The 16,507-nt window shown below is 29.9% G+C and overlaps 2 protein-coding genes across 12 annotated transcripts in view; both read left to right on the top strand.

Annotated features, from left to right (window-relative positions):
* LOC135126232 (CLIP-associating protein) overlaps positions 1-6,088 on the top strand; it is a 61,775-nt gene extending 55,687 nt beyond the window's left edge. For all 7 annotated transcript variants that reach the window (XM_064052121.1, XM_064052125.1, XM_064052124.1 and 4 more), the window contains one exon: positions 4,793-6,088. In XM_064052121.1, the coding sequence (XP_063908191.1) occupies positions 4,793-4,993 (201 nt within the window). In that variant the 3' untranslated portion in view covers positions 4,994-6,088. The remainder of the gene's footprint in view (positions 1-4,792) is intronic.
* Positions 6,089-6,259: 171 nt separating this feature from the next.
* The window catches only part of LOC135126230 (sodium/potassium-transporting ATPase subunit alpha), a 106,995-nt gene continuing 96,747 nt past the window's right edge, over positions 6,260-16,507 (top strand). For 2 of the 5 annotated variants that reach the window (XM_064052111.1, XM_064052110.1), the window contains exon 1: positions 6,260-6,451. In XM_064052111.1, coding sequence (XP_063908181.1) covers positions 6,422-6,451 — 30 coding nt within the window. In that variant the 5' untranslated portion in view covers positions 6,260-6,421. The remainder of the gene's footprint in view (positions 6,452-16,507) is intronic. The other 3 variants (XM_064052114.1, XM_064052109.1, XM_064052108.1) reach the window with 2 other exon arrangements.

Below are 16,507 nucleotides of genomic sequence, written 5' to 3'. Positions count from 1 at the left end.
TTAAAATTTGCATTTTTTTTTAATCTGGGGACTTTTGTCGTGGTTGGTGATGGGTTGGTCTGACATTAACCACGAAATATTTGAGGTTCGAATTTTCACAACAACAATTGTAATTCGAATCAATTCGAGTTTTCGTAATTTAAAATTGGTTAAAATGTCTTGCGAAGAAGTTACGCGTCCGGAAACGTGGGAAATTTAAGTTTAGATTTGCCACTGACATTCACCTGACATTTCTCGTCATTGCTACCAATCTTACCGATCTAAATTACACCAGATCTATTAAAGAACGCCTTTCCGCTATTAACGAACTGCTGTGACGTCATTTGCGTGCGTTAATAGCTCTATTAGAAAACCAAAAAACGTGGGCGGTAGAAAAAAACAATTAAGAAATCGAAGTATAACACTGTCGAAAATTTGAGAACTCCAAAAAGTAAAAAAATGGTGGAAACTCAAAACTGCATACTGAAAAATTTAAAAATTGGAAAATCGACGAATTGGAATCGATTGGCTTGAAAATTTGAAAAATTGAATAAACGAAAAAGTGGAAAATCGAAAGAAACAACAAAAATTAAGGAAATGAAAAGACAAAAAATTGTGATATAAAATCGAGAAAATGAAACATAAAAAATCAGGAAAATGCAAAATCAAAATCGGGGAGTTGAAAAATTGAGGGGACGGAAAATTGAAAAAGGACACAATTAAAAATCGAGAATGTGAAAAATGGAAAAACGTGAAATTTTAATATTGAAAAATTGGAAAATTTGGAAGTCGAGAAATTGTAAAATTGAAAAATCAAAAATAAAAAAACGAAAAAGTGTATAATAAAAACTTGAAAAATGTACAAAGTGAAAATCAAACTTGAAAATTTGAAGAAAAATTGCTAAAAACCTGAAAATTTGAAAAACTTAATAAAGGAAAAACTGTAAAATCGAAAGAAACAGCAAAAAATAAAGGAAATCAAAAAAAGGAAAATTGTGAGATATAAAATCGAAAAAGGGAAAATTAAAAAATCGGGAAAATGAAAAATAAAATCGGAAACAAAAAATTGGAAAAAGGAAAAATGAAAAATTGAGAAACTGAAAAATCGAAAAATGAAAATCTGTAATATTGAAAAATTGAAAAATTGATGCAAACCGAAAAATTGAAGGAACGAAAAATTGAAAAATCGAAAAATAAAAAAAATCGGAAAAAAGAAAAATTAAAATATGCGAGAACTGAAAACTCGAAAAATTCACAAATCAAAATATATATAAAACAGTCGAAAATTGAAGAACTGAAAAATCGAAACTGCGAATTCGAGAAACGGGAAAATAAAAAAAAATATATTAATCGAAAAATCGGAAAATTGAAAATTTAGCAAAGTCGAAATTTGAAAAATTGTAAAATAGAAATACTGAAGAACTGGAAAATCAAAAAGTCCAGAAATCGAAAAATTTAAAATTTAAAACATCGAACAATTGAAAAATGGAGAAATCCAAACATCAAAGAATCAAAAAAGAAAAATTCGAAAATCTAAAACTTAAAAATCGAAAAACTGAAAAATTGACAAATCGAAACTCGAGAATTTAAAAAAATTGAAAAATAAATCGGATAACTGAACAATCGAAACATCGAGAAATAGAAAAAAATTGAGAAATTGATAAATTTAGAAATTGAACAATTAAAACATCCAAACATATGAATTCGATAAATCGAGAAATAAAAAAAATAAAAAATTTTTTAAAAAAGAAAAATTAAAACATCCAAAAGTTGAAAAAAAAATTAAGAAATCGAAGTATAAAACTGTCGAAAATTTGGGAAATCTGAAGTTTAACGAAAAATTGAACACCCAAAAAGTAAAAAAAGGGGTGGAAACCCAAAACTCCAAACTGAAAAATTTAAAAATTGGAAAATCGACGAATTGGAAGCGATTGGCCTGAAAATTTGAAAAATTGAATAAACGAAAGATTGAAAAATCGAAAGAAACAACAAAAATTAAGGAAATGAAAAAACAAAAAATTGTGATATAAAATCGAGAAAATGAAAAATAAAAAATCAGGAAAATGCAAAATAAAAATAGGGGTATTGAAAAATTGAAAAAGAGCACAATTAAAAATCGAGAATGTGAAAAATGGAAAAATGAGAAATTGTAATATTGAATAATTGGAAAATTTGGAAGTCGACAAATTGTAAAATTGAAAAATCAAAAATAAAAAAACGAAAAAGTGTGTAATAAAAACTTGAAAAATGTACAAAATGGAAATCAAGCTAGAATTGAAGAAAAATTGCTAAAAACCCGAAAATTTGAAAAATTTAATAAAGGAAAAATTGTAAAATCGAAAGAAACAACAAAAAATAAAGGAAATCAAAAAAAGGAAAATTGTAATATAAAATCGAAAAAGTGAAAATTTAAAAATCGGGAAAATGAAAAATAAAAATTTTAAATAAAAAATTGGAAAAGGGAAAAATTAAAAATTGAGAAACTGAAAAATCGGAAAATGAAAATCTGTAATATTGAAAAATTGCCAAATTGAAAAACTGATGCAAACCGAAAAACTGAAGGAACGAAAATTTGAAAATTTTGGAAGTCGAGAAATTATAAAATTGAAAAATCAAAAATAAAAAACGAAAAATTACTGAATGAAAACTGGAAAAATTTTAAGAATCGAAAGAGTGAAAAAAAAAGAAACGTGTATTATGAAATAGAAATATTTAAAATTAAAGAAATTGGAAAATCGGAAGACTGGAAATCCAAAAACTGCAAACTGAAAAATTTAAAATTGAAAAATGGACGAACTGAAAATTCAAAATCTGAAAATTTGAAAAATTGAACAAATGAAAAATTGTAAAATCGAAAAAAAAAACACAGAAAATAAAGAAAATGAAAAAACGGACAATTGTGATATAAATCTAGAAAATAAAAATTAAAAATTTGCCACACTGATAAATAAAAATCGAAAGAAACAACGAAAAATAAAGGAATTGAAAAAATGAAAATTTGTGATATAAAATCGAGAAAATGAAAATTTAAAAAATCGGAAAAATGAAAAATAAAAATCGAGAACTTGAAAAATTGGGGAAACGAAAAATTGAAAATGACAAAAATTAAAAACTGAGAGTGTGAAAAATCGAAAAATGAGAAACTACTATCGAAAAATTGTAAAATTAAAATAATGCAAATCGAAAAATTGAAAAATTTAGAAGCCAAGAAACTGTAAAATTAAAAGATCAAAAATAAAAAAACGAAAAAGTTTATGCTGAAAACTTGAAAAATGTCAAAAGTGAAAATCAGACATGAAAATTTGAACAAACAAAAATTTGAAAAATCGAAAGATTAAAAATTGAAAAAGTGAAAAATAAAAACAAGAAATATGTATTGTAAAATCAAAATATTGAAAATTAAAGAAATTGAAAAATTGGAAGACTGGAAATCGAAAAACTGCAAATTGAAAAATTTTAAACGTGGAAAATCATGGAATCAAAAAACGAAAAAGTGTATAATAAAAACTTGAAAAATGTACAAAGTGAAAATCAAACTTGAAAATTTGAAGAAAAATTGCTAAAATCCTGAAAATTTGAAAAATTTAATAAAGGAAAAACTGTAAAATCGAAAGAAACAACAAAAAATAAAGGAAATCAAAAAAAGGAAAATTGTGATATAAAATCGAAAAAGTGAAAATTAAAAAATCGGGAAAGTTAAAAAATAAAAATTGTAAAAGGGAAAAATTAAATAGTGAGAAACTGAAAAATCGAAAAATGAAAATCTGTAATATTGAAAAATTGCCAAATTGAAAAACTGATGCAAACCGAAAAACTGAAGGAACGAAAATTTGAAAATTTTGGAAGTCGGGAAATTGTAAAATTGAAAAATCAAAAATAAAAAACGAAAAATTACAAAATGAAAACTTGGAAAATCTGAAGAATCGAAAAAGTGAAAAATCAAAAAAAAAGAAATGTGTATTATGAAATAGAAATATTTAAAATTAATGAAATTGGAAAATCGGAAGACTGGAAATCCAAAAATTGCAATGTGAAAAATTTAAAAATTGAAAAATGGACGAACTGAAAATTCAAAGTCTGAAAATTTGAAAAATTGAACAAATGAAAAATTGTATAGCCGAAAAAAAAACACAGAAAATAAAGGAAATGAAAAAACGGACAATTGTGATATAAATCGAGAAAATAAAAATTAAAAATTTGTCACATTGAAAAATAAAAATCGGGAACATGAAAAATTGAGAAACTGAAAATTCGTAAAATTGAAGAAACGAAAAATTGGAAACTCGAAAGAAACAACAAAAAATAAAGGAATTGAAAAAATGAAAATTTGTGATATAAAATCGAGAACTTGAAAAATTGGGAAAATGAAAAATAAAAATCGAGAACGTGGAAAACCATGGAATTAAAAAATGAAAGCCTGAAAATTTGAAAAATTGAATAAACAAAGAATTGTAAATCGAAAGAAACAACAAAAAAATAAGGGAAATAAAGAAACCAAAAATTGTGTTATAAATTCAAAATAATAAATTTTAATATAAGGGGGACCATCGTCCTAAGTCAATTTCTCTCGTTTTTACAGGACATTTCAAATGGGATGAAAACTGTCCCAAACCAGGCCTTAATCTGTACACACTTATTTCGGCATCAAGAAACTCAAAAAATTCTAAAATGTTAAATTTTTGTAGTAATCAATTCATATCCTCCACTTTCTTCCTTTAAATACGGCAAAAGTTGACCATCAAAGCAACGTCAGCGGGACCAGCAACTCCAACGTCGCCAGCAAGTTTACAAATTTGACTTTGTTTGTTTTCAGAGCACGGATCATCTGGAAAGTGCCGTGAGGAAGAGTTCGATTTTCTGCATGGTGGCGCTGTACAAGGCGGTGGGCGAGGAGCGCCTGTCCTCGTACATTTCGTGCTTGACCGGGAGCAAAGTCAAGTTACTGAGATTATACATAAGTAGGTCGCAGCAGAACGCGTCTGTGCCGACCAGTCCAAAAAATTCAGCTAGCTAGTCCTTTGAGAGTTTCGGTTAATCTTCCAGATGATAGTTTAGCACATTTTTATTTTATAATAAGCTTAATGATTTCGAGAATGCGTAGGTTAGTTTTTGTGTTATATTTGGCAGTAAGTTTACAAACCAATGTGATGACACGATCTAAAATGAGAAATTTTGTATATAGTAAATATAGTCACTTATTGCTTTTGTGTTAATTTTATAGTTAACCTTTTTACTAATGTTACTGTTGTTCATTTTTATCGGTTAGGCGCACTGGAGTTTATTTAAGTGCCATTTGCGAGGGAATTTTACAAACAAAAACAACAAATTTACATTTGCAGCTTTAAGTTTAACGTTGTTCTTTGAAGTAGAGTTATTATGCGTGTTTATGGGCTTGATGAGTTTACACTTTGGAGAGAGGTCTTATTTGTATATAAGTGTAATGTTGTTTTTGTTACTATTCTTCATTTACATATATTTATTGAACGTTCGATTTATGGGAAGAGTTGAAAAGATAGAGTTTCGCGTGAGGTACTCTGCATTTAATTCGCGTGTTGTGATGATTACTGTAGTTCGTCAAATGTGAGTTTATTTACGTCAACCTTGCACATTAAGTTTATCTCCCTAGTCATAGACATCTGGTATTGTTGTTGTCTTTTAAGTTTTTGCGATTGTGTGGGACAGTTTTATCATTCGGCTGTACATATTTCAATTTTGATGTTTTCTAGACTAAGACCAGACGTTATTAGATTTGATCTTTTTTTTTTTATTGAAACGTTTTGTATGACTGCGTTGATGATTCGGTTAAATCCAACTGATATAGAATATTTTGAAGACTTGTAACATGCAACATATTTGAGTAGATGATATAACTGCAGATTTTTTACATAGAAATTTCAAGATCTAGCTTAAAGAAATGATATTTTATATGCCAAATAATATATTAACTGTATGTGCTATATCTTTTTTTAAACAACCTTCGTAGCCTGTATATACTGTACCTTAGGACTAGCGCTGCAACCACGTCAAAGAAGTGCTTTGCCATTGGTTTTGTTTTCAATAACCATCCCAGCTGTACATTTCAGTATGACCTATTAAAACCTAATTTCAACACCACCTGTTTCATTTACCACACCCAAAACGATGCAGTCATACTAATAATAACAAAAATTCTAAACATATTTTTGCGTTGTTTGAAACGCGCGCTTCTGGCGTCGCCAGTGCTACCAACCCTCACCCGGCTCCCCGATTGAGGTTAAGTCCCCCCAAAAGTAAACAATCGTGCTAATCTTCCACCAAGCACTCACCTGCCACGTAAAGAATGCATCGCGAAATATAATCCGCCCCCGGCGCTCTCCATCAACACAACAATCGCGTTACCATTCCAAGAAACACCTGATTTAGTGTCGTTGCGTTTGCCACACTGTCCGTCCAGGTTGTTCTGATGGCTTTGAAGAGCGAGATGAAGGAAGAGGTGAGTGATTTTTTTTGATTTCTAAGTGAATGATTTTTGTAAAACGCGTTCGTTCGTGTTTTCAAATGATTGCATTGTTGTGGGAGCGCGTTTTCGCGCACTCCACCTGATAAGATAACGGTCGCTGGATTGTTGTTCTGGTTGCCAAGGCCACGCCTATTCAGTGTTTTTGTTGACAATTGGGGTGAAATGCCAACATGACAACAGGTGCATTGCCCCAATTAGGCGTTAATTTTGAATTAAACCCTCGCCCCGAACGACACAAGGGGGAAATTCGCCGAATTTTGGATTGAAATCGATCCTCGGCGCGTAATTAAGTCGAGGTGTGTCGTTGATTGAATTAATTATCGCTGTGACTAATGCGGTCGCTTCGGGTTTCAAAGATTCACGACACGAATTGACCGCTTAATTCCACTTTAATTATTATTTAGGACTTCGCTAGATGTGTAAATACTAATTAAATAAGCGCCTGATAAAATGGGGATTGTGCAGAAAAAATTCAAATTTCGAAAATCTAGTCGCCTTTGAAATTTGAACTGTCAAAAGTATAAAAAATTATGGCTGAAGTTGCATCGAAATACAAGAAGCCCCCTTTTTCGTACTTAATTTAGTGATAACCAGTGAAAATCAAGATTATCTAGGCAGGGTTGTGCTCTTCTTTGAAAGTAGGTATTGATTAAATGTCAGCAATGTTTTTATTATATTTATTTATGACCCCAAATCTGCACATCTTGGGTAGCGCTTTTTCCTCTATCTATGGAAATTGGCGACGATTCAGATGAAGAATTTCCTCACAATCGATTTAACGAATAAAATAATGTAATAATAATCATAATAATAATAAGATTGTGCGCACACACCGCCTTCATTTCACTTCATATGTGTATATTGTGTTGCATAACTTAGCACAATGCCCTTTAAATTTTGTCAAGATTCCTCGCTAGACGAGGTATAACATTTTTTTGGTTTTTTGTATGAAAAAATGATATTAATATAGATGTGTCATACATCAAACTGCAGCTTTTTGCATATTCTAGGGCGCAGAGACAAGTTCAATCAACTAAAAAAATATGGCTGAGAAATATCGTAAAAAAGCACCATTTTATTTTTCTTTTCAAGTTTTTTGAGTCATAACCATCATAAAATCGCTTGAAAATTCGCACATGGATAAAACATCACTTTTTACAGGGCGCAGAATCATTAAATGTTTGTTAGTGGTACAATTTGTTTAAATAATAATGTGTTTATTAAAATCAAAATATACCACAAATTAATGCAAAATACGTCGAATAGTTTTAACAGGAATATCAGAGGAAAATTAATGATCTATTGTTTAGCAGAGTTTTTAACCAAAACTAACAGTTATTGAAAATAATGGGTATCAATTCGACAGAATTTGAGCAGTTAGTTCAGTACTTTGCCGATAGGAGCGCCACTAAAATTTACGGAAGCGACTTTTCAGGTAAAACGCTTATCGCCTGGTCTACCATAAGCTGATTGTTAGAGTTCTCGGCTGATTTTTCTAATTTATGGCAAGGAACTCAGTTTTATAACAAGCCGCCAGGACCGGCCGTAGTAATCTATTGTTAAGGAATTTAACTTTTACCCAATGAGGTACTATCATAAAACCGAATTAAAACTGGGGAACTATAATATTTTTACTCCACTCAGGATCCTGAATTCAATACACATGATTACTAAAAATTCATTGTAATATTATTGTTAATATATATTTGGTTTCTTAATTAATAAAACTAATAAACATATTTATAATAATAATAAAAAATATATAAAATACAGCTTTTGTTTAACACGTATAAGTAGCAAAGTGTATCTACTACTTATCCCAGAAAGGAGGTGTTTTAAAAAAGCCCTACGCCCAGTAACTTCTCCCTTCATTGTTTACTCGAAAAAAGTGCTCGTATATGTTTTCATTTGCCGAGAGATCATTTTCAAAATATATTTATAATAAAAATATGCAAGTCTTGGTGATGAAAAATATACTCCTAATAAATTATTAAAGTACATAAAAAAATAGAAACAAATTTTATTTAGGTGTTTTAAAAAAATCTCTCGCAAAGGCAGGTTCCTCTCTCTTCTTGAATCAATTATTTCGGGCAATAAAGCACCAAAGCAAAATCTGCCATCTTTTTTCATATATTTCTTCGTCTTTATAATTTTTTTCTATATTTATTCCATTGGATGTCCATACAACAAAATAAACTTGTGAAATACCCGTAACAAGCATTTGTCCCTGGACTTGAAAGTAGTAATCATGATTTTTTTTTAGTTTCAATTCTCTGTCTGTCAATGTACAAAATTTGATTATTTTTTTTCTAACCGCTTCTTCGGGAGACAAATCTTGCGATTTTGAAGGGCATTTAATTTCGACTAATGCACTCCTATCCTCTAGAACCCTGTCTGGACTAGCAGCCAAGAAAGGAAATTGTTTTGAAATAAACAAGCCACACAGTTCAGTTTTTATATTTTTATTTATTTCAAAACACTTGACAGCTTTTTCCTCACTTTGCTGTCCATGGTATGTATGACTGTTACCTCTAAATGTACTGTACAACAGAGACTCCACAGTTTTAGCTATTGCTGTAGTCGGTCTAAGTTTGTAAATACGTCCAAAATTTGAAGTCGTAACCCTAATTTCTCTTTCTTTTGCCCAAATGTGCCTGTTGCCTAGTGTCTATTTCAGTTTGGTGTAAATTCAAAGATAATTTTCTCAGAAAAACCCCTTTGGCTGTCACAAATGTTTCTACATCCATGACAGGATTTTCTAAAAAATATTTAAACCATAATCGCAGTCGGAACCAGCATACGTAAATTTTTTTACGACATACTTTTTTACGAATACTTTGTCTAAGACGAGCTTGTTTTATAGACGAACAACATTTTTTTGTTATTAAACCAAGACCGTTTTAATCACAATATATTTACTTATCCCCTCTAAAAAATTGATGACGTCACCTCAAAATTTTGCTGAATAAATCCTACCTAAATTGTATAAAATATGATGAGTCTCTTCTTGTGATATATCATTCCATTCAAATTTTTTCGATTGGCATATACAGGGTGACTCAAAAAAATTAATGAATTCGTAAATTTATTTTATTGATTTAATCAGGAACTACAAAACCGAATGCTTTGAAATCTTGCAGATGTTTTAAGGTTATAAAGAGCATAATAAATTTTTAGTCAAAATATATTTGGTTATCTTCTACAAAAAACTGATGACGTCAGCTCAAAAGTTTGCCGAATAAATCGTATCTAAAATGTACAAAATATGATGAGTCTGTACTTGTGATTTATCATTCCATTCATATTTTTGGATTTGCATATGCAGGGTGACTCAAAAAAATTAATGAAAGCGTGAATTTATTTTATCGATTTAATCAGGAATTACAAAACCGAATGCTTTGAAATCTTGGGAATATTTTAAAGTTATTATAAGCATGGTAAACTTTTGTTCAAAATGTATTTGTTCATCCCTCCTAAAAAAATTGATGACGTCACCCTTAAATTTTGCTGAATAAATCCTATCTAAAATGCAAAAAATATGATGAGTTTGTACTTGTGATTTATCATTCCATTCATATTTTTTAGATTTTCTTAAGAGGTGGTTCAAAAAAATTAATGAAGTGAATTTATTTTATTGATTAAATTAAAGGCAACACTTATTATTAGTATTACACCCCAACCAACCCAATTTGGTAGACAAAAAATTTGTTAAAGGAAAAACTCGGTTGAAACATAAGGGTAGCACGCTTATTTACATCGACTTTAACATTACAGACCTGCATTTGTTTTATGCGTTCACTTGATTCCGCGAATGTGAAATAGACATGTTTATAATCAACCAATTGTGAATTTCACCGTCAAGAATTAAAATAAAACCCAATGTTTTATATAATAAGCGGAAGTCGAAGCAATAAAACCGACGGTCGTTTTGTTTACAGTTTCTCTGTTTGGCTCTCATGTATGCTGTTACGCCTGTCATCTTAAATTAAGAATGTTTATACAGACACGATTTTCAGTTGCCTCTGATACGTAGGTATACGTGAGTAAATTGTTTCGTTATTTTATTGATTATTACAAATCAATATTCAAACGACCCAATTAATTTTCCCGAAAATTTGAGAATATAATAATTTTATTCTTAGCATTACACTACATCTATCCCAACTGATATACGTGTCCTTGCAAAAATGTTGATGACGTCATCGCAATTTTTTTTTAAATTCCCACTACAAAAATGTAATGAGAAAAAAAACACAATAGGCATGCAGTCGTCAAGTTTCCGACAGCGAGGGAAGTACTGTCTAAACTCTTTAGACCAATTTTTCTAATTTATGGCAAGGAACTCAGCTTTATAACAAGCCGCCAGGACCGGCCGTAGTAATCTATTGTTAAGGAAATTAACTTTTACGCAATGAGGTACTATCATAAAACCGAATTAAAACTGGGGAACTATAATATTTTTACTCCACTCAGGATCCTGAATTCAATACACATGATTACTAAAAATTCATTGTAATATTATTGTTAATATATATTTGGTTTCTTAATTAATAAAACTAATAAACATATTTATAATAATAATAAAAAATATATAAAATACAGCTTTTGTTTAACACGCATAAGTAGCTAAGTGTATCTACTACTTATCCCAGAAAGGAGGTGTTTTAAAAATGCCCTACGCCCAGTAACTTCTCCCTTCATTGTTTACTCGAAAAAAGTGCTCGTATATGTTTTCATTTGCCGAGAGATCATTTTCAAAATATATTTATAATAAAAATATGCAAGTCTTGGTGATGAAAAATATACTCCTAATAAATTATTAAAGTACATAAAAAAATAGAAACAAATTTTATTTATTTAAAAAAAATCTCTCGCAAAGGCAGGTTCCTCTTTATTCTTGAATCAATTATTTCGGGCAATAAAGCACCAAAGCAAAATCTGCCATCTTTTTTCATATATTTCTTCGTCTTTATTATTTTTTTCTATATTTATTCCTTTGGGTGTCCATACAACAAAATAAACTTGTGAAATACCCGTAACAAGCATTTGTCCCTGGACTTGAAAGTAGTAATCATGATTCTTTTTTTAGTTTCAATTCTCTGTCTGTCAATGTACAAAATTTGATTATTTTTTTCTAACCGCTTCTTCGGGAGACATCTTGCGATTTTGAAGGGCATTTAATTTCGACTAATGCACTCCTATCCTCTAGAACCCTGTCTGGACTAGCAGCCAAGAAAGGAAATTGTTTTGAAATAAACAAGCCACACAGTTCAGTTTTTATATTTTTATTTATTTCAAAACACTTGACAGCTTTTTCCTCACTTTGCTGTCCATGGTATGTATGACTGTTACCTCTAAATGTACTGTACAACAGAGACTCCACAGTTTTAGCTATTGCTGTAGTCGGTCTAAGTTTGTAAATACGTCCAAAATTCGAAGCCGTAACCCTAATTTCTCTTTCTTTTGCCCAAATGTGCCTGTTGCCTAGTGTCTATTTCAATTTGGTCTAAATTCAAAGATAATTTTCCAAAAAAACCTCTTTGGCTGTCACAAATGTTTGTACATCCATGACAGGATTTTCTAAAAAGTATTTAAACCATAATCGCAGTCGGAACCAGCATACGTAAATTTTTTTACGACATATTTTTTTACAAATACTTTGTCTAAGACGAGCTTGTTTTATAGACGAACAATATTTTTTTGTTATTAAACCAGGACCGTTTTAATCACAATATATTTACTTATCCCCTCTAAAAAATTGATGACGTCACCTCAAAATTTTGCTGAATAAATCCTATCTAAATTGTATAAAATATGATGAGTCTCTTCTTGCGATTTATCATTCCATTCATGTTTTTTGGATTTGCATATACAGGATGACCCCAAAAATTAATGAATGCGTAAATTTATTTTATTGATTTAATCAAGAACTGCAGAACCCAATGCTTTGAAATCTTGCAAATGTTTTAAGGTTATAAAGAGCATAATAAATTTTTAGTCCAAATATATTTGCTTATCCCCTCCAAAAAATTGATGACGTCAGCTCAAAAGTTTGCCGTATAATCCTATTTAAAGTTTACAAAATGTGATGAGTCTCTTCTTGTAATTTATCATTACATTCATATTTTTTGGTTTCGGATATACAGGGTGACACAAAAAATTTAATGAATGCGCAAATTTATTTTATTGATTTAATCAAGAACTACAAAACCGAATGCTTTGAAATCTAATGTGAAAAAAAAACATAATAGGCGTGCAGTCGTCACGTTTCCGATAGCGAGGGAAGTACCGTCTAAACTCTTTAGACCAATTTTTTTTATTTTCCCATTTCTCAATTTTTCAATGTTTCAGTTTGGGATTTTTTCACTGTTTCGATTCTTTAATTTTCCTTCCATTTTTAGGTTTTTCAATATTTCAGCTTTGGAATTTTGCAATATTTCGTTTCTTCAATTTTTCAGATTTTTGATATTGTGTTTTCTCGGTTTTTAAATTTTTCGATATTTTAATTTTTCAGTGTTTAAAGTTTTAGGTTTTTAGATTTCTCACTATCTCGACTTTTCGATTTTTCAGTTCCATGATTTTTCAATTTGTCGAATTTTTAAATTTTAGATTTTTTGTTCTCGATCATTCAATTTTCTGAGTTTTCAGGCTTAGATTTTTTTTGTTGTTCAATTCTTGGATTTTTAAAATTTTTGTTTTTTAAATTTTCCTATGTATCAACTTACTGGGATTTCAATGTTTTGATTTTTACTTCCCGAGCGTAAGCAAAGGAAGTATTGTAATCGAGTCCGTCGGCCGACTCTCTACTTTTACGTTTTCTCGATCTTTCATGACCCCTAGAAGACGAAGAAATAGGTCTCCCATTTCCGTCTGTCTGTCCGTCTGTCCGTCCGTCTGTCCGTCCGTCTGTCCGTCTGTCCGTCTGTTGTCCCGGATTTTTATTAGACAGATAATCTCCGAAAGTACTCGACCGATTGTTGTGAAATTTTGTACTTATATTAAGAATATCATGTAGATGGTAAAACGCTAACCAAAATTTGTCTAATCATCCCCACCACTAATGCGATGACGTCACTTCAAAATTGTACATAGTAAATGGGTTTTCAATTGTATAAAATAACATAGTCCTACACATGTAGTTTACAACTCTGAATCGACTTTTCACCCGAAACGTCCAGATTTTTGGAAAAAAAATCAAAATTATAAAACAACATTTTGAAATTTATTTTTAATCTGCTAACCAGAATGCTTTGAAATGTTGCAGATGTTTGAAGGCTATAAAGAGCATCATAAATTTTTAGTCAAAAAATATTTGCTTATCCCCTCCAAAAACTTGATGACGTCAGCTCAAAAGTTTGTGGAATAAATCCTATCTAAAATGTACAAAATATGGTGAGTCTCTTCTTGTGATTTATCATTCCATTCAAATTTTTTCGATTTGCATATACAGGGTGACTCAAAAAAATTAATGAATGCGTAAATATATTTTATTGATGTAATCAGGAACTACAAAACCGAGTGCTCTGAAATCTTGCAGATGTTTTAAGGTCATAAAGAGCATAACAAATGTTTAGTCAAAATATATTTGCTTATCCCCTCCAAAAACTTGATGACGTCAGCTCGAAAGTTTGCCGAATAAATCATATCTAAAATGTACAAAATATGATGAGTCTGTACTTGTGATTTATCATTCCATTCATATTTTTGGATTTGCATATGCAGGGTGACTCAAAAAAATTAATGAAGGCGTGAATTTATTTTATCGATTTAATTAGGAATTACAAAACCGAATGCTTTGAAATCTTGGGAATATTTTAAAGTTATTATAAGCATGGTAAACTTTTGTTCAAAATGTATTTGTCCATCCCTCCTAAAAAAATTGATGACGTCACCCTTAAATTTTGCTGAATAAATCCTATCTAAAATGCAAAAAATATGATGAGTTTCTACTTGTGATTTATCATTCCATTCATATTTTTTAGATTTTCTTAAGAGGTGGTTCAAAAAAATTAATGAAGTCAATTTATTTTATTGATTAAATTAAAGGCAACACTTATTATTAGTATTACACCTCAACCAACCCAATTTGGTAGACACAAAATTTGTTAAAGGAAAAACTCGGTTGAAACATAAGGGTAGCACGCTTATTTACATCGACTTTAACATTACAGACCTGCATTTGTTTTATGCGCTCACTTGGTTCCGCGAATGTGAAATAGACATGTTTATAATCAACCAATTGTGAATTTCACCGTCAAGAATTAAAATAAAACCCAATGTTTTATATAATAAGCGGAAGTCGAAGCAATAAAACCGATGGTCGTTTTGTTTACAGTTTCTCTGTTTGACTCTCACGTATGCTGTTACGCCTGTCATCTTAAATTAAGAATGTTTATACATACACGATTTTCAGTTGCCTCTGATACGTATTGTTTCGTTATTTTATTGATTATAAGAAATCAATATTCAAAACGACCCAATTCATTTTCCCGAAAATTTGAGAACATAATAATTTTATTCTTAGTATTCAACATCTATCCCAATTGATATACGTGTCCTTGCAAAAATGTTGATGACGTCATCGCAATTTTTTTTTAAATTCCCACTACAAAAATGTAATGAGAAAAAAAAACACAATAGGCATGCAGTCGTCAAGTTTCCGACAGCGAGGGAAGTACTGTCTAAACTCTTTAGACCAATTTTTTGATTGTTCAATTTGTCGATTTTTTGAATTTTTAGTTTTTGAAACGATTTTTTTTTCAAAAATTTTCAGTTTTTCAATTTATTAACTTTACGATATTTCAGTTTTACGATTTTTAATTTTTTTTATTTTTCAGTTTTCAATTTTTGACGTTTCTAAATTTTTCGATTTTTCAATTTTTCGATTAACTGATTTTTTGATTTTCCCATTTCTCGATTTCTTGATTTTTCAATTCTTTCTTCAATTGTGATTTTTCAATTGTACGATTTCTGGATTTTTCAATGTTTCAGTTTTGGATTTTTTCACTTTTCCGATTCTTCAATTTTCTTTCCATTTTTCAGTTTTTCAAGATTTCAGTTTTGAATTTTTTCACTTTTTTGATTTTTCAATTTTCCTTCCATTTTTCAGTTTTTCAGTATTTCCGTTCTGAGATTTTGCAATGTTTCGGTTCTTCAATTTTTCCATTTTTTGATGTTTCGATTTCTCGGTTTTTCAGTTTTTCGATAGGTATTTTAATTTTTCAATTTTTAAGTTCTAGATGTTCCGTTAATTTTTTGTTTTCCTTGATGTTTCGATTTTTAAATTGTTTAATTTTTAGATTGTTCAATTTCTCGATTTATAAATTTTCCAATAATCTAAACTTCTTCGGATCGTCTGGTGGTCAATATATTGATTGGGTTTTACCTTAGGGCTACTTTAAATTATTTAAAGGCAGCAACCGCACTACAATTTGAGTTGGATTTTCCGTGTTGTATCATGCAAGAAGAAATTGTAAAATAATCAATACCAACTGTGAAAATAGATGTAAACCACGTAAATTTATCGGAATAAATAAACGTTAACGGAGTGTAATAATCAGAACTTTAATGACAATAACAAATACAAATCATTGTTAGTAAATTAATTAAAGTTAATACTCGCGATATTTATCTTCCGGCAAACATCAGCCAAATCTAAAACCCGTTTGAGATAGTAGACATCAATTAAACCGTTTTTTATTTGTGATTTCAATGTTTATGTCACTTTCTAGATAACGAATCCATGTTTACTTGACATTTGAATTTCAGTTACAAAAATAGTGATAAATTTATATAAATTCTGTGTTAGAAATCTTTTTGAATTGTTTAATTCTGAATTTAACACAGTGAACGTCGATGATCTTATCTATTTTGAATAATTGTCCTTATCAGCAAAATTAGTTTATATGATTACAGCATTCACGTCACGACTCTTTCAAAGAGTGAAAATTTGTAAATCTAGTTGATAAAAGTCGAGTGTTTGTTGCGAAAACCCCATTGCACCTGGCACGATTAAGATAATAATAATTA

This window comes from Zophobas morio, unplaced genomic scaffold (genome assembly GCF_036711695.1).
Source record: "Zophobas morio isolate AGI-343-1 ecotype UQ-CSIRO unplaced genomic scaffold, CSIRO_AGI_Zmor_V1 ptg000010l, whole genome shotgun sequence".
In the NCBI taxonomy this organism is placed as follows: domain Eukaryota; kingdom Metazoa; phylum Arthropoda; class Insecta; order Coleoptera; family Tenebrionidae; genus Zophobas; species Zophobas morio.
Note: the sequence above shows the minus strand (reverse complement) of the source record. Positions and strands in the feature narration are given on the sequence as shown.